The sequence below is a fragment of the Squalius cephalus genome, assembly GCF_949319135.1.
Source record: "Squalius cephalus genome assembly, chromosome: 18".
NCBI classification, from domain to species: domain Eukaryota; kingdom Metazoa; phylum Chordata; class Actinopteri; order Cypriniformes; family Leuciscidae; genus Squalius; species Squalius cephalus.
In genome coordinates, this window is record NC_137139.1 from 9565865 (window position 1) to 9590120 (window position 24256).

Here is a 24256-nt window from a genome sequence, read left to right on the forward strand (position 1 = left end):
TGACTTGCCTTCGTCAGTTCGAGGGCAAGAGTGTGGTTCCACTGAAACTATTTCAGAGGCTTCTTGGGCATATGGCATCCGCAGCCGCAGTCACGCCACTCGGGTTGCTTCATATGAGATCACTTCAGCTTTGGCTTCGCGATCGAGTCCCTAGGTGGGCATGGCATCACGGCACGCTCCGAGTCCCAGTGACTCCGACCTGCCGTCAGACCTTCACCCCGTGGTCGAACCTCAGTTTTCTTCGGGCCGGAGTGCCCTTGGAACGAGTTTCCAGGCATGTTGTTGTATCAACAGATGCCTCCACCACGGGCTGGGGCGCCATGTGCAATGGACATGCTGCTGCGGGCTCCTGGACAGGACCCCAGCGCCTTTGGCATGTCAATTGCCTCGAGTTGTTGGCGGTACGTCTTGCTCTGCACCGCTTCCATGCGTTGCTCAGGGGTCAACACGTACTAGTCCGATCGGACAATACCACGACTGTAGCGTACATCAACCGTCAAGGTGGTCTGCGCTCCCGCCGTATGTCACAACTCGCCCGCCACCTCCTCAAATGGAGTCAGAAGCATTTGAGGTCGCTTCGAGCCATTTATATCCCGGGAGACCTGAACCAGGCGGCCGACGAGCTGTCTCGGCTTCGGCCTCTCGCTGGAGATTGGTGACTCCATCCCCAGACGGTTCAGCTGATTTGGGATCAGTTCGGGGACGCACAGGTAGACCTGTTTGCCTCCCACGACTCGTCCCACTGCGGCCTGTTTTATTCCCTGACCGAGGGCACGCTCGGCACGGATGCACTGGCGCACAGCTGGCCGCGGGGCCTCCGCAAGTATGCGTTTCCCCCAGTGAGCCTTCTTGCGCAGACTTTGCGCAAGATCAGGGAGGACGAGGAGCAGGTAATTTTGGTTGCCCCGTACTGGCCCAACCGCACCTGGTTCTCAGAACTAGCTCTCCTCGCGGCAGCACCTCCCTGGCCAATTCCCCTGAGGAAGGACCTGCTTTCTCAGGGACGGGGCACCTTATGTCACCCTCGTCCCGATCTTTGGAACCTCCACGTGTGGCTCCTGGACGGCACGAGGCAGGTTTGAGTACCCTACCACCAGCGGTGGTGGCTACCATCACTTCCGCTAGAGCATCGTCCACGAGACATGCCTATGCGTTGAAGTGGAACCTCTTCGTCAACTGGTGTTCTTCTAAAAATCTAGAACCCACGAAATGCCCCATCAGTGTCGTGCTTTCCTTCCTGCAAGAGGGGTTGGAGCGAAGGCTGTCTCCCTCCACCCTGAAAGTGTATGTTGCCGCCATTGCCGCACATCACGACGCAGTTGATGGTAAGTCCTTAGGAAAGCACGACCTGATCGTCAGGTTCCTGAGGGGAGCCAGGAGACTGAATCCTCCTCGTCCTCCCCTTGTACCCTCTTGGGACCTCTCAGTGGTTTTAACTGCCCTGCAGAGTGCTCCCTTTGAGCCTCTGCAATCAGTGGAGCTTAAGTTCCTGTCAATGAAGACAGCGCTCCTGGTTGCATTGGCCTCCATCAAGAGGGTAGGGGACCTGCAGGCATTTTCAGTTGACGAAGCGTGCCTGGAATTCGGGCCGGCTAACTCTCACGTAATCCTGAGACCCCGGCCTGGATATGTGCCCAAGGTTCCCACCACACCCTTTCGAGACCAGGTGGTGAACCTGCAAGCGCTGCCTTTGGAGGAGGCAGACCCAGCCTTGGCACTGCTCTGTCCAGTACGCGCACTCCGTGCTTACGTTGACAGGACGCAGTGTTTCAGGACCTCAGACCAGCTCTTTGTCTGTCATGGTGGGAAGCTGAAGGGAAAGGCTCTCTTCAAGCAAAGGTTGTCTCACTGGATAGTGGACACCATTGCTTTGGCATACCAGCAGCAAGGTCGACCATGCCCCCTTGGTGTGACGGCCCACTCCACCCGGAGTGTGGCATCCTCTTGGGCTTTAGCGCATGGCGCCTCGCTAACAGACATCTGCAGAGCTGCAGGCTGGGCGACACCTAACACATTCGCGAGATTCTACAATCTCCGAGTGGCGCCAGTTTCTTCTCATGTACTCGCTTCAACTAGCCGGTAAGAGATTCTGCTCAGGTGTCTTCGCTTGCTCGCCATTCCTCTCCACCGACGGGATACGTGCGATATTTTCCTCAGGTGAGCCTAATAAGCCCTGAGTCTCCTCCAGCACTGAAGACGTCAACGCCAGATTTTGCAACTGAGCAGCTTTCGCGCTGGTTAGGTGCCTCCATGTGCATGGTTCCCCCTCTGGGCGACCCCCACATGTGTATTCCACTGTAAGCCTCTTCAGCATGTGTATTTCCCTTGGCAAGCCACCTTGCCACCCCTGGGGTTGAAATATTCCACCTGCGGCTGGACACCCCAGTGTTACTCCGTATGCAGCCCTTCGGGGTCATATGTGTATTCCAAGTCCCCCCCTTCGGGTTGGGCATGATTGCATATTTCCACTGAGATATGCTTCCCAGTGTACCTTGGTATTCCTGTGTTAAGTAGGACTCCTTCGTCCGTGCTAGTCTCACGACAGGGAGCTCAGACTTACGCAGGGCACTGGAAGACAGCCAAGAGGTGGCGTGATTACACTGGGAACCCCATTCGTCGTCATCCGACGTAACTCGGAGTGACAACGAAAGGGAACGTCTCGGTTACGTATGTAACCCGCGTTCCTTGAGTAGGGAACGGAGACGTTACGTCTCCCTGCCACTTCCGCTGTACCGCTGGAACGCCTGAGTTCAGTCTCGGCTCCTCAGCGAAGACATATCTGCATGTTGCTCGCGCACTTCCTTATATACCCCCTGCGTGGGGCGGAGTTACGCTATGCAAATTCCGCAGACCCATGGCATTTCTTTGCCATTGGCTCGTTTTATATACTCGAAGATGATAGAATTTCTAAGCGAAACCCCATTCGTCGTCATCCGACGTAACGTCTCCGTTCCCTACTCAGGGAACGAGGGTTACATACGTAACCGAGACGTTTCCCATCTCTAACAAGCCTCTATGTTTATACAGTGTATTATACAATTTTATAATATATATTGTCATATACAGTATCATTAAACATTTTGGTGTCAATAAGATTTCTTTAAAGAAATTAATACTTGTATTCATCAAGGATGCATAAAATGTATCAAAAGTGACAGTAAACACTTTTGCAATGTCACGAAATAATTATTTTTTTAGAATTAATAATTTTAAAAATGTATCACAGCAAATCATCATATTAGAATGATTTCTGAAGGATCATGTGACACTGACGACTGGAGTAATGATGCTGAGAATTCAACTTTGATCACAGGAATAAATTACTAATTACAATACATTACAATAGAAAACAGCTATTTTAAATTGTGATATTTTTGTACAGTTTTTACTGTGGTTTTGATCAGATAAATGCAGCCTTGGTGAGCATAAGACACTTAACATTTAAATAATAAAAACACTAAAAATCTTACGAACAACAAACATTTACACAATTATATTATAGTGTCATAAAAAAGTGAAATGAAAGCGGATAAAAAAAATAAAAATCCACAAAAAAAATTTTTTTAATGATGTGTAATTTGATGTTGCGCAGCTCAACCACACCTGATTTTGATTAAGTTTGAGTCTTCATCTTTGACTTTAGGTACAAACACCACATCTCCTGGAGCTCCATTTTCATTTCGGTAAATTAATTCAGTAGTCTTCTTAAATTCAGGGGGATCATTCACGTCAATGACTTTCACTGCCACTTTGACAGAATTAGGCATTGGTTTGGAACCTGCCGTTAGGGCCTTTCCATTGACACACTGAAATAATTTCTCCTCGTTCTCGACAGCTATTTCCAGCTCTGTGATATCAGTTTTCTCAAAATCCTTCCCCTGTGAAATACAATTTTTAGTCCTGTTTTTTTTTTTTTTAGCTCAACAACACAATGTAAAAAACTAACATGCATGGCAAAAAATTACTGTAATAAGTAGTTGTGTAAACCAGTTCCCAATGATGACTTCTATATCCTTATATGACTTAATATTCAGCAATATTATTGATTTGACAGCACTAACACTATTTGATGAGAACTGAACTGAGCTGGATGATGACATCAATGCTTTCTAGCAGCTTTCTAGCTGAAGTGAACTCAGTTATTGAACTGAACTAAATAAACACTGAACTGATTTCAACTGAACAATGACACTATTGTCTTTCTAGAGCTGCTTTACAGCAGAATTGAATTCTGTTCGCATCATTGATCATTACCGGTTTAGCAAATAGAGGTGACGACTTGACTTCTCTTTGAATAAACCCGATAAACTTTTCTTAGAAGTGAATGAAATATTCAAGGGAACAGTGGCATTTACCTTGATAACAGACAGCACACCTTCATTGGTTTTGGGGTCTGTCTCGATCTTATAATTTCCATCTTCGTTGCCCTTCAGGATGGAGAACACCGCTCTTGATGCAGGCGTGTTCGGAGTGTCCTTGTCTATGACGCCAATTCTTAGGATCTCCTTGTTTAATTCCATTTCCATCACTTCAGCGTTGTACTGTTTCACACACACATTCATGTATATCATACCATGCAAGCTTTGAAACCAAATTACTCAATAAAGCCATCTATTTAGTAAGGGTAAAGTGTGTCATTTCTGCAGCATCAATTGAAACTGTAAAAAAAAAAAAAATATTTGCTTGATTTGCCCAGACAAAAACCTCATGGGTGTGATACGGTTGCTGAGGAATTCTGATTGGTTTTGAGTTGCTATGCTGTCTTGCCTTAACAAGCAACCAGTTGCCTGTTTACAAACAGGTTTCCTTAACACACTGCCCTTCTGTCATTGGTCAGCCTGAAACAGACTGTTCTGCCCTAAACTCATGCCATTGGCTGACCTGGGCTATACCATGAAGCCGGTTTAGGTAGCTAGTCTGTTTCAGTTTAGTTTGTGACAACTCTGGGTTTTAGGCATGTAAGACTTAAGAAATTAGAAAATGTCGGGCAGTCTGGCTGAAGAACAACCACTCCCTGAGAAGACAAAGGACCTTTCTGGAAATTAACATTTGAACTCTCTCTTGTGAAATTAGCATCATCATTCAAGACGCAAGTCTCACCTAAGCATCATCCTAATCTACATCTCTTTCCCTTGACCCCCCATTCCCCCGTTCCTTCTCTCTCTCATGTTGACATCACCTGAAATTCACCCCAATATCTATATGGTTTAATGTGAACAATTATCATACAACACTATGATGTCTGGTATCATTTGAAATGTCTCAGTGCGACTGGTACAAATGTCTCATTCTCCACAGAAGTAAACCAAAAAGGTAAGTTTTTAAGAGTTTAAAGATAACTTGCTTACAGAGGAGGGTGTGTCTTTCAGGCAAATGGCCTCCTGCTCTCAAAAGGTGTAAACTCTGAATACAAATTCCCATTGTTAGCAAATGTTTCCATGTGAAAGAAGAATCTGTCTCGGTCTGTGTATTTAAAGAAATAGCACAAGAGGCTCGGCACAATTTGTGCCTTTCAGACACTCAGCATTATGTTTTTCTTGAGTCAGGTACATCTTTTACTCTTTATATCTGAGTTTAATTCTACTGTATTGATTATTTTTTAACTGATTAGTGACAAGTGTACTTGTTTTGTAAAGACTAAAGGGAATTTCCGTTTAGGACAGTAAACTGCTGATTGACCAACCTAAATAGGGTGAGTCTTACCTCTGTTTAATGTAATGTTAATTATGACCGCCGCTAGCGTAGCTAGCGAAAGCGGTCATATAGGGATTGTCAAAGTTTTTTTTTTGTTTTTTTTTCGTCATCTAACTGAATATTTCGTCAACGATACCAGGGACACCGAAACACCGGGGAACATGAAATTTGGTGGGCATGTAGCCCCACTAGACTTCTACGGAAAAATTTCGTTTGGTCCCCGGGGGCCACTCCCCCCCCCGCGCTGGGCCCCCCCAAACCCAAAAAATGCAGTTTTTCCTAAATAACTACCTGAACCGTGGCACCGAGGATGAAGAAATTTTTATGGTATGTTGGTCTTAAGGGCCCACATCAACCTAGCCCATAATCGATTGTCAAAGGTTTTTTTTTTTGTTTTTTTTCGTCATCTGAATTTTTCGTCAACGATACCAGGGACACCGAAACACCGGGGAACATGAAATTTGGTGGGCATGTAGCCCCACTAGACTTTTACGGAAAAATTTCGTTTGGTCCCCGGGGCCACTCCCCCCCCCGCGCTGGGCTCCCCCAAACCCAAAAAATGCAGTTTTTCCTAAATAACTACCTGAACCGTGGCACCGAGGATGAATAAATTTTTATGGTATGTTGCTCTTAAGGGCCCACATCAACCTAGCCCATAATCACTCATTTGTGATTTGCGCCCCTCCCATAAAAAATGAAAATGCAATATTATTCTGCTTTAATCGCCCCTATCTTCAGTTGAGATGTTCAGAACTGCACCATATTTCATGTGTATGATTAACTTGACATCCTCTGGGGGTATGCTAAGTTTCGTAGAATTTCATCCATGGGGGGGTATAAAATAAATTCATTTATGTGCACATTTAGTGACTGTACACTCATCGGCCTGTAGATGGTGGTGTTGAGCGAAGGGTTGCTGGTTTAGGATGATACTGTCACTAGGTTGCCAACTGTCCCGAATTAGGCGGGACGTCCCATATTTTGGGCCTAATTTATTTGTCTCGTGCATGACCTCCCGTGTCCCATTTTTTGACAAGCTGATAAACCACTGACTGATACAACAGCAACAGCAGCAGTGCTGACCACGACACTTGAGAATGATCACCGACACCTGTCATCATCCAATCACAGCTTTTTTTAATCACTGTTTTGAGACAAATCATTGTTTGATTTGCGAACATCCTCTGCCGTCTGGTTGCTTCCGCTTCAAGCCGGACTCGTCTCGCGCTAACGGTAATTTCCTTTCACTGTCCACGTTTTGATTTCGGCTAATCAATTTTGGCGAATGCAAACAACGTGATTATTGTTCATGAGTCTAACATCCAGCCACGCAAGAAAACATGTAATCTACCTGAGGGAATAATATGCTCAAAAAACATTTCTGATTATTATTAATGTTTTAAAGCTTTTAGAAAGTACATAGAAAGCTTTTGTAACATTATCTTAACTGTCACTTTTGATTAATGTAATCCTTGCTGAATAAAAGTAGGCAATTACTTTCTTTATTTTTTTCCCCAAAAAATAATCTTACTAACCCCAAACTTTTGAACTGTAAGCCTAGTGTATAATGTTAAAAAAGCTTTCTATTTTAGATAAATGCTGTTATTTTGAACTATGGTTTGTTTGTAATGTGACTTTTTTCATGTATGACATTAAAATTATTTTTAGAATTAAATACATAAATAGGTTAAGCAATACAAATGTGTTTATGTCTGATAACCTTTTAAACACAAACTTAACTGCAGACACTGAAATGACGTACACTGTGTGATACAGTACAAATATTTTGAGTGTCCCGCATTTTCCTTTTCTGAAGTTGGCAACCCTAACTGTCACACACACACATGCAGGAATACAAACAAACGCAAGCATGCACACACACTGACATCCACACGCACAGACACACCCATACACACACATACAAATCCACATGCACAGACACACACACACAAACACACACGCGCACACACATGTACGCACGCATACATACACGCACAGACACACACACACACACACACACACACACAGACACACACATACACAAACACACACACACACATACACACACACAGACAGACATGCACATACTACTACTTTTTTTAGGTATATACATAAACACGCAATACAGCCAAATTGCTCCACGTCATTTATTTTTGTGGAAAGCCAGTGCAGGCCTGAGCGGCGGTCATATTTTGTACCGCCATGCGGTACATCTAGTTTAGTCAAGTGTATGCGGGAAACCATGGCATGACCAAACCAAAGCTACTATCAGAGAAGTAGATTGGTCGGCTTATATCTAGGGTTGGGAACCGAGAACTGGTTCTTTTCCAGAACCGGTAGTGTTTTTAAAAAAATACCGGAACCGTGCGAAATTCCTAAGTTTCGGTTCTGAAAAGGTTCTGGTGTGCTGTGTGGGCGAAGAGCTGGGAGCTTATCCTTTAATAGCAACGTCTCACCTCATATTAAAATAGTAAAGAATGCACTGAAAAGCCCTCTCTCTTTTCATAGAGAGAGAGAGAGAGATAGAGAGAGAGAGAGAGAGAGAGAGAGAGAGAGAGAGAGAGAGAGAGAGTATTAAAGACAGTAGAGCTGCACGATTAATCTTTAAAAGATCTCGATTCAAACACCCACGCGATCTTATTCCTAAATAACAAAAACCTCACCCCTGAACATACAAATCTGTTTGCGCTGTCGCTGACCCAGAGAGAGCAGTTGTCAATATGAAACAGCTTTACAATCACAGTAGGCCTATCGATATTTATTCAAATGATCACAGAAGAACTGAGATAAAAGTTTATAATTCGAGTATAAACACTGATGTCTACGGTAGCAACCAAAATAGAGTAAATCACCTTTTAGGCAGCTGCATATATGGAAAAAAAAACACCCAACCCTAAAAAAATTCTAACAAAAGGTTTCACAGCTGTTTTTTTGTAGTATTAGGTGTCCTTAATAACATACTAAAAGTTTACCAAAGTTTGACCACTAGAAAGGTGTAATTTTCAAGATGGCGTCCAAGATGGGCAGGAAGCCCTTAAAATATCCTAACTCCTTCATTATTTGACCTAGCCAAGTAATCTTGGTGTCTAATCCCATGTTTTATGGGTCTATGAATCCATTGGACTTGTCTAAATTGCACTGACATGATTTCATACTTATGGAATACATGATTTTGTGAGATAACTGTAAGGTTTTTTCTTTGTTTGGGGTGAACCAGAGATATAAACGATTTAGCCTATGTCATATAACTCCTACTCAGTACGTGTTTTTGAACACATACCCTTTTTTTGCTTAAACGCAGACTTGACATTCAATGTAAAAGTTATTGCACCCAAAAGTAACTTAAATTGGAGTTGTATAACTTTGATCATAAACAACTCGGAATTAGCCCAAACAGAGGCCTGTGTGTGAACCCTCCAAAATGGTCACTCATTTCAATTTGAATAAGGTAATACATATGTAATACATCCTATATAGATGTTTTTGAGGTCGCTCAAAAACTATTCCCGGTTGAGGTCGGGTGTAGGGGTTTCCCGGCGCAGTCTGTGTGGAAGACACTCACAGCTCTGGGTATGGCAGGAAGGGAGAGGAAGGCAGCTGTCCGTAGGTTGGGTGAGGCAGCAGAAAGAGCGTCTTGTTGGCTCTGGAGTAGGAGGGAGGAGTTGAGCTGGGGGCCAGGAGGAGGTGGGCAGTGACTGGCCACCACTGCCGACCCGCCAACTGGAGGGTGTTGTGGTTCAGGGTCGAAACACCCCGTGAAAGTTGGACCCACCTGACGACATCTTCTCCTGGCTGAAAGCTACAGTCATGCACTACAGTCAGTGACTGAGTTAGTTAGCATCAGTAGATGTATCCAATAGTATTTCCTCTGGGACACCAGTGACTTCCAGGAAAGGCTGGATGGCAACCAAGGAAGATTGGTGACGCTGGAAAGACAGATGACCTCCAGGAAAGACTGGCGTGGGTGGGCGAGGCTAGCAACCTTGATCACAGCACTCGCAAGAGGGCACCAACCAAAGCTACAAAACGGAACAATGAGCAATACCCCCAGGGTCTCCCGAGAGGGGGGGAGGATGAGAGACTCAACAGGACGGACACAACGGTTATGGCTATGGAAAACACACGGATAATGAGACGGCTCACCCAAACCACACTTACAGGGGAAGTGTTGGAAGTAAAGTGCCACTGCGGGAAGCTTTGCAAGAGCGCACGGGGACTTAAAATACATCAATCCAAGACCCAATGTGGAGAAGGGAAGAAGCAGATGCAGCGCATAGTGGAGACACTAAGTGAGACGCAGGAGGACTCCAGTCAGGAAGCACCCCACAGCACAGGAGACCTCTCAGCACCTGTTCCATCCCAAAGCCACAAGAGGGACTCTCCTAACACTACCTCAGGCACCCAACCTACGACAGAGAAAGTGAGATGGCCCCAAGCAAACAACTACATTGCATGGAACCAATTAGATGGGGACCTAGACAGAGTTCTTGAGGCCACATTAGCAGGAACAGCCGAGAAGAAAATCGACAGTATGACAACAATCATCATCACCATGGCCAGAGAGCGCTTTGGCACAGAAGAGAGAAAGGGTAGCAGCGGAACTCAGGTAAATCAGCCCAACAGGAGGGCAAGAGAGATCTTGCAATTGAGGAGGGAGATCAAGACCCTCAACAAGCAGTTCAGAACAGCAAGTGCTGAAGAAAGGAAGGGCATAAAAGATCTAACCAGTGGACTTCGAGGGCAACTCTCCAGACTGAGAAGGGCAGAAAGGTCTCTGAAACTGAGGAAGGAGAAGGAGGCCAAGCGAGCTCAGTTCATTAAGGACCCATACAGGTTCACCAAAACCTTGCTGGGGGAAGCTAGATCTGGAAGATTGACCAGCCCTAAGGAAGTTGTAGAGGAGTTCCTTAAGGAAAGCCACAGTGACGCCCTCAGGAACCAAGCATGTGGTGCACATCCAAAGATCAGCAGAACTGCTGAAACTCCTGAGGAAGAGCTTGATACCAGTGAACCAACATGGAGAGAAGTCCAGGACATTGTACAAAAAGCCCGTTCAGCGTCTGCCCCAGGACCAAGCGGTATACCTTATAAAGTATACAAGAGATGCCCGATGCTCCTCCGCAGGTTATGGAAACTGTTGCGAAGGATATGGACAAAAGGTATCATTCCAGCATCCTGGAAAAGAGCAGAGGGGTGTTTTGTACCCAAAGAAATGGACTCCTCCAACATCAGTCAGTTCCGAACCATTTCTCTCCTAAGTGTCGAATGCAAGGTATTCTTTTCTGTCCTGGCAAAAAGGATGACCACCTATATGGTGAAGAACAAATATGTCGATACATCAGTCCAGAAGGGCGGAATTCCAGGTTTTTCCGGGTGCTTGGAACATACGGGCATCCTCAACCAGCTGATCCGGGAGGCCAAGGAAAGCAAAGGAAACCTAACAGTTGTCTGGCTCGACTTGGCTAACGCATACGGTTCAATCCCGCATGGCCTCATCAACATGGCTATGGAACACTACCATGTCCCCCATCACACCAGGGGTATAATTACCAGCTACTTCGGAGGATTCCAACTACGGTTCAAAACTGCCCAATTCACAACCCAGTGGCAGGACCTTGAAAAGGGAATTGTGACAGGCTGCACCATCTCCCCCATCCTGTTTGTCATGGGAATGAACCTGCTCATAACAGCTGCAGGAAAGGAATCCAGAGGGCCATCAATGGAGTCTGGCACCCGCCAACCTCCTATAAGAGGCTTTATGGATGACCTTACCATAACAACTTCAACCCATGTGCAGGCAAGATGGATCCTGAAGGCTCTTGATGACGTGGCAACATGGGCTCGGATGAAGTTCAAATCAAGGAAATCAAGAAGTATGGTGATCAGAAGTGGGAAAGTGACCAGCAAGTTCCAGTTGCGAGTACAGGGGGAGACGATACCATCAATTGAGGAAAACCCAATTAAGTGCCTAGGGAAATGGTACGACGCATCCCTGACCGACAGATGCAACGTTTCCAGGACAGAGAAACAGGCAGATGCATGGCTAAGTAAGATCGAGGGGTCAGGGCTGCCAGGAAAGTTCAAGGCCTGGCTCTTCCAGCACGGCCTGCTACCACGACTCATGTGGCTACTGACAATTTATGAAGTATCTATGACAGCAGTGGAAGGAGTCGAGAGGCGAGTAAACAAACACCTTCGCAAGTGGCTCGGAATCCCACCAAGCTTCACGTCAGTAGGGCTATATACCAGGTCTGGCCAGGTACAACTACCCCTATCGTCAGTGGTGGAAGAGTTCAAGGTGGCAAAGTGCCGGGTTGTGATGATGTACCAAGACTCCACTGATGAAAAAGTCAGAAGAGCAGGCGTCACTACGAGATCAGGACGCAAATGGGTGGCTGACACATCAGTGGCGCAAGCTGAAAGCGCATTGAAGTTGAAGGACATCATCGGGAACCCATGCGTAGGGAGGCAAGGACTCGGATCCACCCACTTCCAGCAGTGGGGAAAAGCAGACCCAAGGCAGAGGAGGGACATGATTCAAGCCGAGGTCCGACACCTGGAGGAAGAAAGGCGCAGGTCTAGGGCCGTCGAACTTGGAGTACAAGGTGCCTGGACAAAGTGGGATCTGCCAAAGCGGAAGATCACGTGGCCTGAGATCTGGAGACTGGAGCCCTTTCGCATCTCTTTCCTGCTCCGTTCAGTGTACGACACCCTTCCATCACCAGCAAACCTCCACAGATGGGGAATGAGGGAGGACCCTTTGTGTAGGCTATGCGGAGGGAGGGGAACAATGGCGCACATACTGGCAGGATGCAAAACAGCTCTTAGCCAAGGAAGATACAGGTGGCGCCATGACAAGGTTCTCAGTGCACTGGCTGACATCTTGGAGCGGGAGAGGCAGAAAAAGCGCCAGACCAGTAGAAGGCCGGCGATATCCATCCAGTTCATCAGAGAAGGGGAGAAACCACCAGCCCCCAAGAAGACAAAAAAAAAAAAAAAAAAAAAAAAAAAAAAAAAGAGCCTCTTGCAAGCAGCACAATCCTGGGAGATGAGGGTGGACCTGGGAAGGAAACTAGTCTTCCCCCAGGTTGTGCAAACACCGCTGAGGCCGGACATGGTCTTGTGGTCTGAGGAGTCAAGGAAGATAATCTTGATTGAACTGACGGTCCCGTGGGAGGACGGGTGCGAGGAGGCCTATGAGCGGAAAGCCACCAAGTATCAGGACCTTGTTGAGCAGTGCAGGGCCAAAGGGTGGCAGGCCTGGCTATTCCCGGTTGAGGTCGGGTGTAGGGGTTTCCCGGCGCAGTCTGTGTGGAAGACACTCACAGCTCTGGGTATGGCAGGAAGGGAGAGGAAGGCAGCTGTCCGTAGGTTGGGTGAGGCAGCAGAAAGAGCGTCTTGTTGGCTCTGGAGTAGGAGGGAGGAGTTGAGCTGGGGGCCAGGAGGAGGTGGGCAGTGACTGGCCACCACTGCCGACCCGCCAACTGGAGGGTGTTGTGGTTCAGGGTCGAAACACCCCGTGAAAGTTGGACCCACCTGACGACATCTTCTCCTGGCTGAAAGCTACAGTCATGCACTACAGTCAGTGACTGAGTTAGTTAGCATCAGTAGATGTATCCAATAGTGAGTATAAAGGTGGCATTATACTAAACCTCAGGTTAGATACGCCTTTGGGGGAAAGGCGTACTAGTATCGGGTCCTTCCATTTGGTCCAGCTTTGGCTCCGCGGACATTCTCCAAGTGCATGGATGCAGCTCTGGCCCCCTTGAGGCTCCAGGGCATCCGTGTACTAAATTATCTAGACGACTAGCTCATTCTGGCTCATTCCAGAGAGTTGGTGTTTCATCACAGGGACCTCATTCTCCACCACCTCCGGTCTCTTGGTGGCACTTTTGTTAGCGTTGGCCTATCTCAAGCGCGTGGGGGATCTGCAGGCTCTTTCTGTGAGTGAGCCTTGTATGTAGTTTGCCCCAGGTCTTGTGAAGGTGTTTCTATGGCCTAGACCTGGTTATGTCACCAAAGTTTTGTCCACCTCATTCCGCTCTCAAGTTGTGCCACAAAGGAGGCGCCCGCACCATCAGCCAATGAATTGGTGTGATTCTATACGGGTTCAGACAATCAGCACATGCCTTCACGTGGCAGCCCTGTTTTGACTAATTTGACAGTACCACACAGTTCTAATGAATTTATTCTTTATTGGAATGAAAAGAATGGTTATGAACCACAGAAACCACCAACACTAGGTAAAACGATATGAGAAAGGAGAAATATGCAATTACTTAAAGATGAACTGAACTGAAAGAATCAACATTGATAACGTGTTGTTTATGACAATTAAAAGTAAATTACACAAATTTTTTTTTTTAAATATCAATATAGCTTTTTTTTAAGCAACACAAAAATTGCGTTGTTAGTATAAGAACGCTGGCAATTCTGATGACGTCACCAGCATGGTAGGACCTGCGAAGGCATATAGGCAGCTGCAGCTGCATTTCCTATACACACGAAAATGAGTAATTTTAATGGCTGCATGGGTTACGCATTTGAGCCTGTGAGGGACAGGCCAGTAGTACGTGACTACAACCACATGGAGGACGATCAGTTTCAGGCTCCACCTACAGTAGGCTACAGGATCGTTTGGGGGGAAGTGACTGGTGTGTGTGCGGGCGCTGCCGGAGCATGGACACTGCACCGGAATCGATCTGTTGCAGAGAGGTCAACCTGGAACATTTATTGATCGACGAAAAATGCATCACCATGCACTGTCATTTCGGATGCTGTGCGGTGAGAGAGACGTGTTGGAGGTGGCTATGCTATCTCTAAGGGATGTCCGAGCTGAGACGCTGGAGCGCCCAATAAGTAGCAGGTATGTAACAGTGTATTTTATGAATTGGCGACTGGGCTAGGCTAGGCTAACTTGTTATAGCCTTTTCACAGACTGTTTAGGTTAACGGCGTACCGGCAGTTCACTCTTTGGGCGAGGGGACATTTGGGAAGAAGGAATAGGATCCCAATCCCATCCTGTGCAGTGAACTACATCAGGGATCTTTTCCCCTCAGCTGAATATTAAGGATTCGAGTATGCTTTGGACTTGTAGTCAATTTTAATAATAAAACACTTCAATAAAACAAGACGAATTAGAATTAGAATTAGAATTTCTTTATTGTCATTGTACACAAGATACAACGAAACTGCAGAGCTTCTGCATAAGGTGCATGGTACATAAAAATAAATAAATAAAAATATACATAATACGAAGTGATGTACAATTAAAATATTTAAGCTTAAGACAAAGAATAATAATAATAAAAAGAACATAGAAAGAGTTACTTGTATATATATAAGAGTAGTAATAATAATAATAAGCCACAGTTTGCCAAAATTATTAATGCCCTAATATGAGGTAGACTTCTGGCTCTGAATGAGAATATAAAAAACATTGCACAAAAGGTGAAGATATTTAACAGAAATACAAGACTGTACTAGACTGAAGGTATAAAGAAATGGAGCTTGCACAGGAATATGATACATAAATACACATATTGTACTGAGTAAGATGTCAGTGCATCCAAGTGTTCAGTGCATATGTGTGTTCAGTGTAATTATAGCTCTGGAGAAAAAGCTGTCCTTGAGTCTATTTGTCCTTGACTTAAGGCATCTGTAGCGCCTACCAGAGGGCAGCAATTTAAACAGGTGGGAACCAGGGTAAGAGTGGTCTTTTCCAATGTTCTGGGCTCTGCTGAGGCAGCAGGAGTTATAAAGGTCCTTCAGGGAGGGAAGAGCAGCCAATGATCCTCTGCGCAGTGTTAATAAACCGCTGTATTCCCTTTCTCTCTGCCTCAGTACAGCTACAGTACCATACTGAGATACAGTATGTCAGCAGTCTCTCCACTGCAGAGCGATAGAAGGTCTCCAGCAGCTTCTCCTTTAGGTTGGTCTTCTTTAACACTCTCAAGAAGTGAAGGCGCTGCTGTGCCTTCTTGATGATTGCTGTGGTGTTGGCTGACCATTTGAGGTCTGCTGAGATGGTTGTGCCAAGGAATTTGAATGTTTGAACCCTCTCTACACAGTCTCCATTGATGTAGAGGGGAGCAGGGTCTGCCCTGTGCCTTCTAAAGTCGAGGATGATTTCCTTTGTTTTGGTGGTATTTAGTGTCAGGTTATTGGCTGAACACCACTCTGACAATCTCAGGATCTCATTTCTATAGGCAGCCTCGTCCCCCTTTGAAATTAGACCCACCACTGTAGTATCATCTGCGAATTTGATGATGTTGTTCTGGTGATGGACTGGACGGCAGTCATGCATATAGAGAGAGTACAGAATTGGGCTCAGCACGCACCCTTGAGGGGAGCCAGTGCTGAGCGTGCGGGTGGAAGAGAAATGGGGACCGAGTTTAACAGTCTGAGGGCGGTCCGTCAGGAAGTTCCTGATCCAATTACAGGTGAGTAAAGGAAAGCCCAGATTTGTGAGTTTGCTGAAGAGGATGTCCGGTATGATAGTATTAAAGGCTGAGCTATAATCAATAAAAAGCATCCTCACATAGCTCTCCTGATGTTCCAGATGGCACAGCGCATTGTGGAGAGCTATGGCTATTGCATCCTCAGTTGATCTGTTAGCTCTATAAGCAAACTGATGTTCATCGAAAGTGGAGGGGAGGCAGGTTTTAAGGTGGTGCAACACCAGCCTCTCAAGGCACTTTGTGATGACCGGTGTAAGGGCGATAGGGCGATAGTCATTGAGGCTATCCGTGACTGATTTCTTTGGTATGGGGATAATTATGGAGGATTTCAAGCAGGATGGAATTGAAGCTTGTGTCAGGGAGAGGTTGAAGAGGTTTGCGAAGACTCCTGAGAGACTCCTGGAATCCCTGCCATACCTGTCGTGGTTTGCCGTCTGTGAAATGATCTTCTACCCTATTTTTGTAGTCCCTCTTTGCATCCTTAATTCCTCTCTCAGGTTGGCTCTAGCATCACTGTAAAGAGCTCTATCACCTGACCTGAAAGCAGCTTTCCGATCTTTGAGGAGCTTGTAGACTTGGCTGGTCATCCAGGGCTTCTGGTTGGGAAAAACCCGGATGATTTTATTTACTGTGACGTTGTCCATGCAGTACTTGATGTAGGCCAGTACCGCCTCAGTGTGAACAGTCAGGTCATGATGTTTAAAGACATTCCAGTCAGTGTGTGTAAAGCAGTCCTGGAGCTGAGAGAGTGCATTTTCGGGCCATATAGAAACAGTCTTTGTGAGTGGTGTTTTCCATCTTCTGAGGGAGATGTATGCTGGAGTAAGAAGCAGAGAGAGGTGATCTGAGTGGCCTAGGTGAGGGAGAGGAATAGCTCTATATGCATGTTTAATGTTGGTGTACACACAGTCCAGTGTGTTATCCCCTCTGGTCGGACATTTAACATGTTGGAAGAAATGTGGAAGTACTGTTTTCAAATCTGCCTGGTTAAAATCTCCAGCTATAATGTGTACTCCGTTGGAATGAGCACATAGCTGTTTATTTATGGCATCAATCAAGAGAGCGAGAGCTGTGCTAACATTGGCGTCGGGTGGTATGTAAACAGCGGTGACAATCACTACTGTTAGCTCTCGCGGTAAAAAGAACGGTCGGCATTTAACAGTCATGAATTCCAGGTCCGGAGAACAGTGGCTATCTAGGATTATACTATTGTTTGACCAGTCATTGTGCACAAATATACACACACCACCCCCTTTGCTCTTACCAGAGTCGTTGTTTCTGTCCCAGCGATGTAAAGTGCGACCCGCTAGCTGCACTGCAGCGTCGGGGATCCTTGGGTGAAGCCAGGTCTCAGATACTATCATAATGCAACAATCGCGGATGAAGTGGTTCCCGGCGATGTAAAGCTCCAGTTCGTCCATTTTGTGAGCCATGGATCTTGCATTGGTAAGAAACATACTTGGTAGAGGAGGCTTATGTGGTTGTTTTCTGAGTCTCGCAAGAAGGCCGGCCCGGCAGCCCCGCTTTTGTTTTCTTTCCCGACGCCGTCTGCGTCGCCTGCCAGGACCGACAACAATCCACGGAGATCCCGGTGGTCTGGTGATATCCTTTGGGATATTGTGTGTGCGATAAAAGTCAGGTGTGACTATAATCTTGTGTTGAAATCCGATGTCTAATAAGTTCTGACGGCTATAATTATGCTTCACAGAAGCAACAAACAAAAAACACACGAGAAAACAAACAAAAATGCACCATAAGCGAGAGCTGTTAGCCGCTGCGTCCATGCGCGCCGCCATTTTGCAAAAGACTATGTTGATGTTGTTGTCCAGTGCAGCCAGACGAAGACGCGCTTCAAAGCTTTCATAGCTGAAGGCCTTTCTCTTTGTTGCATACTTATTATAAAGAGCATGAACACTCTCTAATTCACCTGTGTGGATGCCCTCTGTCACCCTGTCAAAATTTTGGAGGAGCTGCCTGTTCAGGACAACCTTTTGGAGGCTATTAAAGGCTGCAGAGTCAGGACGGAGCCACGGGAGCCTGCTCTCCTCATCTGGGGTGTAGGGAGGGTGGTCACATTTTGTTATTGTTTCCCCGGTCACCCACTCATGAACATTTGTTATGTGTTGTAGCAGAGATATCCACCTTTCCCTGAGTCTTACTCTATCTCCCCCACAAGAGGAAACAGAATACCACAAGTGATTAGTTATCATCTGGATCCGCTCACTCAGATCAGGATTTTTGCATCTTAAAATTTTCTTTTTTACATTCTTGACAATGTGCCACAGATCATACTCATGTTTGATTTCCTGATGTTTCTCTCTTAGTACCTTCTGCACAGATGGGTGGCAGTCAGTGGCCAACACAGAGACGGAGACCCCGTGGTCCGCAAGCTTGGCCAGGCATCTCTCCATACCCTCTACCTCGAGCCAGTAGCTATTTTTCACGTCAGTCACACGCACAGTTTCCTGAGCAACGATCATCTTTGATTCTGTGTCAAACAGAGAGTAGGTGCCGAAGGTTCCATTATAGCCAGGGCTGTCATACCGTGCATCCCCTGAGACAGTGATTGGCTTCTCACTCACAGCACTCATGACCCCCTCATTGTGGATAGCCCAGGCATAGTTGACCTCCGGTATGACGTAGGGTTTCTGGATCTTATACCACTGCCTCTCTGACATGGCCTCTAAACCAATTGTTTCACATACCTCTAGGAAAGGACTGCACTCATTCCCTGTCACAAACACAGCAGCCGGAACAGTGATGTTGCACTCCATGACTCCCCTGATTTGATTTTGTGAATGCCAAATGTAATTATGGCCATCCACACAGTGTGTTTTTACAGTCACCCCAAAACCACTGTTGGACAAAGCTGGTGGTTCTTCTAGGTGTAGTGAAGTTGTGTGACGTCAGTACAATTTGGTAGGTGGCCAATGAGCATTCGCCCATTGGGGCATATAAACCGTTCATTCATGCCTCCTGGTGTGCGTCATGGTTGAAAGGCCGCCCCTTTCTGTCGCAACTACGGATTGAGTGTGCCGCTGGGTGGCTGAGGGTTTGTGCGCGTGGGTTGCTGCTTACTCCCAGGTAGGCTTGGTACCATCTTGGGGCGTAGTGGGAAGTTTTCTTTTTGTCTTGACTTGGGTTGTGACAATTTGTTTCAGTACGGTGTGGCATCGCAGCTTAACTGATCGGAACACCACCTGTTGCAATCAACAAGGCTGTTACATGATTCTCTTACGGTATATGTTGAAGTGTAACGATCGTATTCTCTGGTAGGTAAACTGGGATAGTACTTTATTGTATTATCGGGTGGGTAACTGGTCGATAACTTTGTTAGTCGTAACCCTTGTTTATTGTTTTGAAGGTCTTCACGGACGCTAAAGTGGGTTAAGTGAGCAGTCGCATTGAACAGCGCGCGTGCTCTCTCTCTCCGCCACTCGCTCTTTAAAGCCACGCTGCTGCTTTCTACACACCATTACGTTTAAGTCAAACATGTCTATGCAGGCTTGAAAGATTATTTTTTTGTTTGTTTGTTTGCTACTAGTTGGCATTTCTTGGAAGATTTGTTTTTTTTTTAGTTATTTGATTCTGAGTGATTGTGTCTGCTTGGAATTACTTTCAGGTGTAATGTTATTACCGTTAACTCTGTATTTGGTGTAAGTTTCTGCCGCGGTCACAGTAGATCTGTTTGGTTTTTTTGAATGTGAATGCGAGTTTTTCTTGAATGTGAATGTGAGTGTTAAGAGTATTTATATCTTGTTTATTTTGGGGTGCATTGTAAATTGTTTATTTTCTTGTTGGTTTTCGTCATGTTAGAGTCAATAAATTGACTTTGAATGTTTGTTTGTTTTCTTTGTTTGGTTATTTAAATTGTTTAGTTTATTAATAATCTATATTTTTCTTTTTTTTCTTTCCTTTAGGAGCTGAGGACTTCCAGGAGCTGGCTGGTTGTCGGTCTCACTGCAGGTTTTGCTTCACTAAGAGTGTTATTGCAGTTTCATTATTGCCGTGTCACTACCTTTGGTTATTTGCAGTGAATTTGGTGGGTGTACGTTGGGTTGGCGTGCTTCTTATGGTAGACCTGCTGCCAGCACACTAGCCTGCTCCTGACCGGAAGCCTCAGCCCCTGTGGAGATTTATTGTGAATCTGTGAAGGTTTATTGTGAATCTTGTGAGGGTTTATTGTGAATCTTGTGAGGGTTTATTGTGAACCCTGTGAAGGTTTATTGTGAATCTTGTGAAGGTTTATTTTTTCGCTTTGTCCAATTCAATCATGACCCATGTGAATTACTGATGTTAAATCATTGATCAACTTTTAGCCTTAATAAAACATTTTTGTACGGAAGCCCATGCCTCTTGCCTTTTCTAGGTGGAACGTATTTGTGTGCTTTATTTGGGTTGTTTTCCCCGTTAACCTGGGGTGGCGTAGTCGCTAAAATTGAGCCACTTGCTACAGTACATAGGCATTTGCCACAACCCTCCCAGTGACACATAGAAAATAACATTAACAACTGCTTGTTAGAGACAATGGGTGTCATTCATGAAACACGAGCAGAACGAATTTTTGTGTAATTCGTGTGTAAAGTGGTTCTGGCGTAAATTTTCGGATTCATTAAAATGTTCGTATTTTCCAAATGTTAGTTGGTACGAAAGAAATCTACACCTGCTCCCAGCCACGCGTAAATAGTGCGTTTAACATCCGAACGTTTTGCTCATTAATAAGGCTGCATTTTAACTTTTTTACTTTTACTTTTATTACGAGAGCCAGTAATAGCATCTGCAAACGGAACACAAGTCCGCAAGTCTTTTTTTTTTTTTTTTTTTTTTTTTTTTATATTCAAGCTGTTTATTCATTTTTTTTTTTTTTTACAAGTCCACAAGTCACAAGCGTTGCAGTCAAGCTTCATGTCGAACCATTTTCTTTCACTTCTGGGACTGTTCGATTAACAGATGAAACTCCATTAACTGCATCTGTAATATGCTGCCAAGCATTTTTACCTAAAGCATTTAGGTAAAAGCATTATTACCTAAAAAATCATTTTTTTTAGGACCTGATACGCCACTATGTACGCTTGAAAATAAAATGTGGCGTTTTGAATGGACTTCTGATAATAAAACTTGCATCTGAGAAATTTCTCTTCTTCATTCGCTTTTGAGAAGACATGTTGCAATCCTTTGTTACGTGTCATAATATGATGCCCATATAGTTGTCAGTCGGTTTTAATGTGCGGGATTTATGGTAATTAAGAGAATGAGTGTGCACGCGCGTCCCATTTACGACTGATTGGAATTCATTAACCCACACACACATTTCACTATCAAATCTGACGTTTACGAAGTATTTGTGAATCAGGAGAAGAATTTTCGGGAATGTCTCTTTACGCTCAAATCACTCACATATTTACTCGTATATTTACGAATGTTTCATGAATGAGACCCAATGCTTTTTCTGTGCTCATTACAGTTTGTGTCTTCCTCCTCTTCCTCCTCTGCATCACTGCAACTGTCACTGTCATCACTTGAGAAAAAAAAGTCCTCATCGTGGTCCTCAAAGGACACCTCATCCTCTTCTACTTCACTGCAGCTTTGCTCAAATGACACTTCCTGAGTGTGCTGGGGTGTTGAGGTTCTGGGGACTGATTTGTTGTCAGGGTGGCCAAAGTGTTCCACAGCAGGGCAATAGAGACGGTCATTGATGAGTGTTGTAATGTTGACCAGATCACCAGTTAGTGTAGCTATGCTCCTAAACTGCTTTTTCCTGCCCTCATGAATGTTCTCCTCAACTATGTCTGTCTAGGTACCAACAACAGATAAACTGACACTAGCTTCACAGAGTATGTCCTGATCTTCCTCATCCCTGTCATTCACTGTTTCACTGCCTACTGTAGACATGCAGGCCTGTTTGATCTGAGAGGGGGGAGAGGGGGGAGAGGGGGAGGGGGATTTGTAAGGAGCTCTGAGAAACCATTTATGTACTACACATTTACGAACTAATACACATTGTGCTGATGAACTACTAGTAATTGTTTTCTTGTGGTTTATGTTTCCTAATGTATTATAACGCACCAATTAATTTTGTATCAAAATATTGCATACAATACAAAATTGTGTCTAAAATATGCATTAGATTGGTAGTAAGATTTTTACATTGTACCTGATTTGTTTGTATTTGCTTCGTTAATTAAAAAAAAAAAAATGCATTAGATTATATTTGCAATGTATAGTCAATTATTAATGGAGCAATAGTGGTTCATGGTGTTATAAGAGGGAAATGTGGTGGGAGGTTGGAGGGCTGTAGCCTGTCATGCATTCTCATTTATTGTATCCAACCACATTATGCATTTATGGAGACTGCTTATATATGTCTTGTGCATTTAGAGAAAATACCAAAACATGGTTGAGGTACTGTGCGTTTTAGAAAATCGAGGCAGATAAATGGAAAATTTGATTGGATGAATTCATCCAATGGGATCGCTTGTTAAGGTAGCTGCACGCAAAATGTTAAAACCAAAATACTGCACGGACGGATATTGCACAGATACCTTTTACTATGGACCTAGCAGCTAATTCTGCGAGTTGAACTCTCTGCATCAACAATGTTTCCTGAGACGATGAACAGCTAGCTTCAGGGTGAGTAGAGAGGGAGCTAGAGGTTTAGTTTCATATAAACGCGGTCACAGAGGAGGAAGCACAAAAGGCGGCTTCACGGTTGTTTGTTTGAGAAACGGAGGCGAATTGGAGCGAGGGGGATCTGTTTATGCTCTGCACTAACAAGTTATTGTTTTGTTTTGTTTTGTTTGTTTGGTTTGTTTTCTTCTTTTACCCTTTCTTTAACTAGGAGAGAGACTAGTATTACAGGTAGGATAGTGGTGGGAAGAAGGGAAATAGAAGCCGATGGCTTCTGGGAGTGGTGGGATCGAGGGAGGGGGGTGGCAGAAGGTGGTAAGGGATAAGGGTGGATCTAAGAGGGGGGCATCAAGTGAAAGACCTGGAGTGTCAGGGGATGAAGGAAGTAAAATTAGGAAAACTGGGGGAAGTGAAGAGTTTGTTGTGTTGTTTAAAGTTAAGAATAATGATCAAGGGGATGCAGGATTTAGAGCTTTGAATCCATTAAAGATAACTAGTGCTTTGGAAAGTCAGATAGGCAAGGATTTTCAGGCTACGATTTTGTATAATGGAATGTTAAGAGTGTGCTGCAAAAACAGGAAACAGTATGAGGATGCTAGAAGTGTTGGGAAGTTGGTGGTCAAGGTGGAGGCTTTGATTCCTAGAGGAAGTCATCAGGGAGTCAAGGGAGTGGTGTATGGAATGTTTGGAGGATTATCTGAGAAAGATATTTTAGAAAACGTCAAAGGGGCTCAGGTAATTGAAGTGGTACGGTTTAAGCAAAGAGATGGAGCTGGAGATCCACCAGTCCTCTTAACATTTAAAGATGTTACTCTGCCACAGAAAGTATATCTAGGTAGTATGGCATATAATGTGAGGGAGTATGTTAAGCCACCTTTGCGATGCTATAATTGTCAGAGGTTTGGACATGTTGCTGGGTCTTGTCGGGGGAAAAGAAGGTGTGCAAAATGTGGGGGGGGGGGATCATTCAATACAAAACTGTGAGGCAGAGGCTCCAAAGTGCCCTAATTGTGATGGTAATCATGCAGCAGGGTTTTATGGATGTGAACGTTTTGTTCAAGCTAAGCGTGTGCAATTTGTGAAGGAACAGAGCAAGGTGTCGTATGCAGAGGCAGTTCAGAGTGTGGCAAGAGAGCATGGAAATGGAAGATCTAGAGACGAAATGGTGATTGGAAGCCAGGGTATTGAGTCAAATCTATCATCTGAGCTTTCTTCTGACTTGTTTGTTTTTTATAAGGAGTCATTTCAGTCTTTCATTTCAGATGTGTTGGTGGGAGCTTAGAAAGCAGTCAATCGGTCAGATGTTATCAGGGTAGTGGTGGATGCAGCGGAAAGATATTTTAATATTAAGCAGGTGCCAGCCAAGTTACATCAATTCATGACGGAGAGTCAGCATAAGGAAAGATCACAGTTATTGAGGGCTAGCAGTATGGAGGATGTAAATGGGGAGGATTTGTATCCTCGGTAACATCTTA

The 24256-nt window shown here is 45.0% G+C and overlaps 1 protein-coding gene across 5 annotated transcripts in view; it reads right to left on the reverse strand.

Moving 5' to 3' along the window:
* LOC307145422 (cadherin-like protein 26) overlaps positions 1 to 24256 on the reverse strand; it is a 116625-nt gene that overhangs the window by 19301 nt on the left and 73068 nt on the right. For 4 of the 5 annotated variants that reach the window (XM_079848537.1, XM_079848534.1, XM_079848535.1 and 1 more), the window contains 2 exons: positions 4356 to 4541; positions 3604 to 3878 (listed from right to left, as the gene is read on the reverse strand). In XM_079848537.1, the coding sequence (XP_079704663.1) occupies positions 3604 to 3878; positions 4356 to 4541 (461 nt within the window). The remainder of the gene's footprint in view (positions 1 to 3603; positions 3879 to 4355; positions 4542 to 24256) is intronic. The other variant, XM_079848538.1, reaches the window with a different exon arrangement.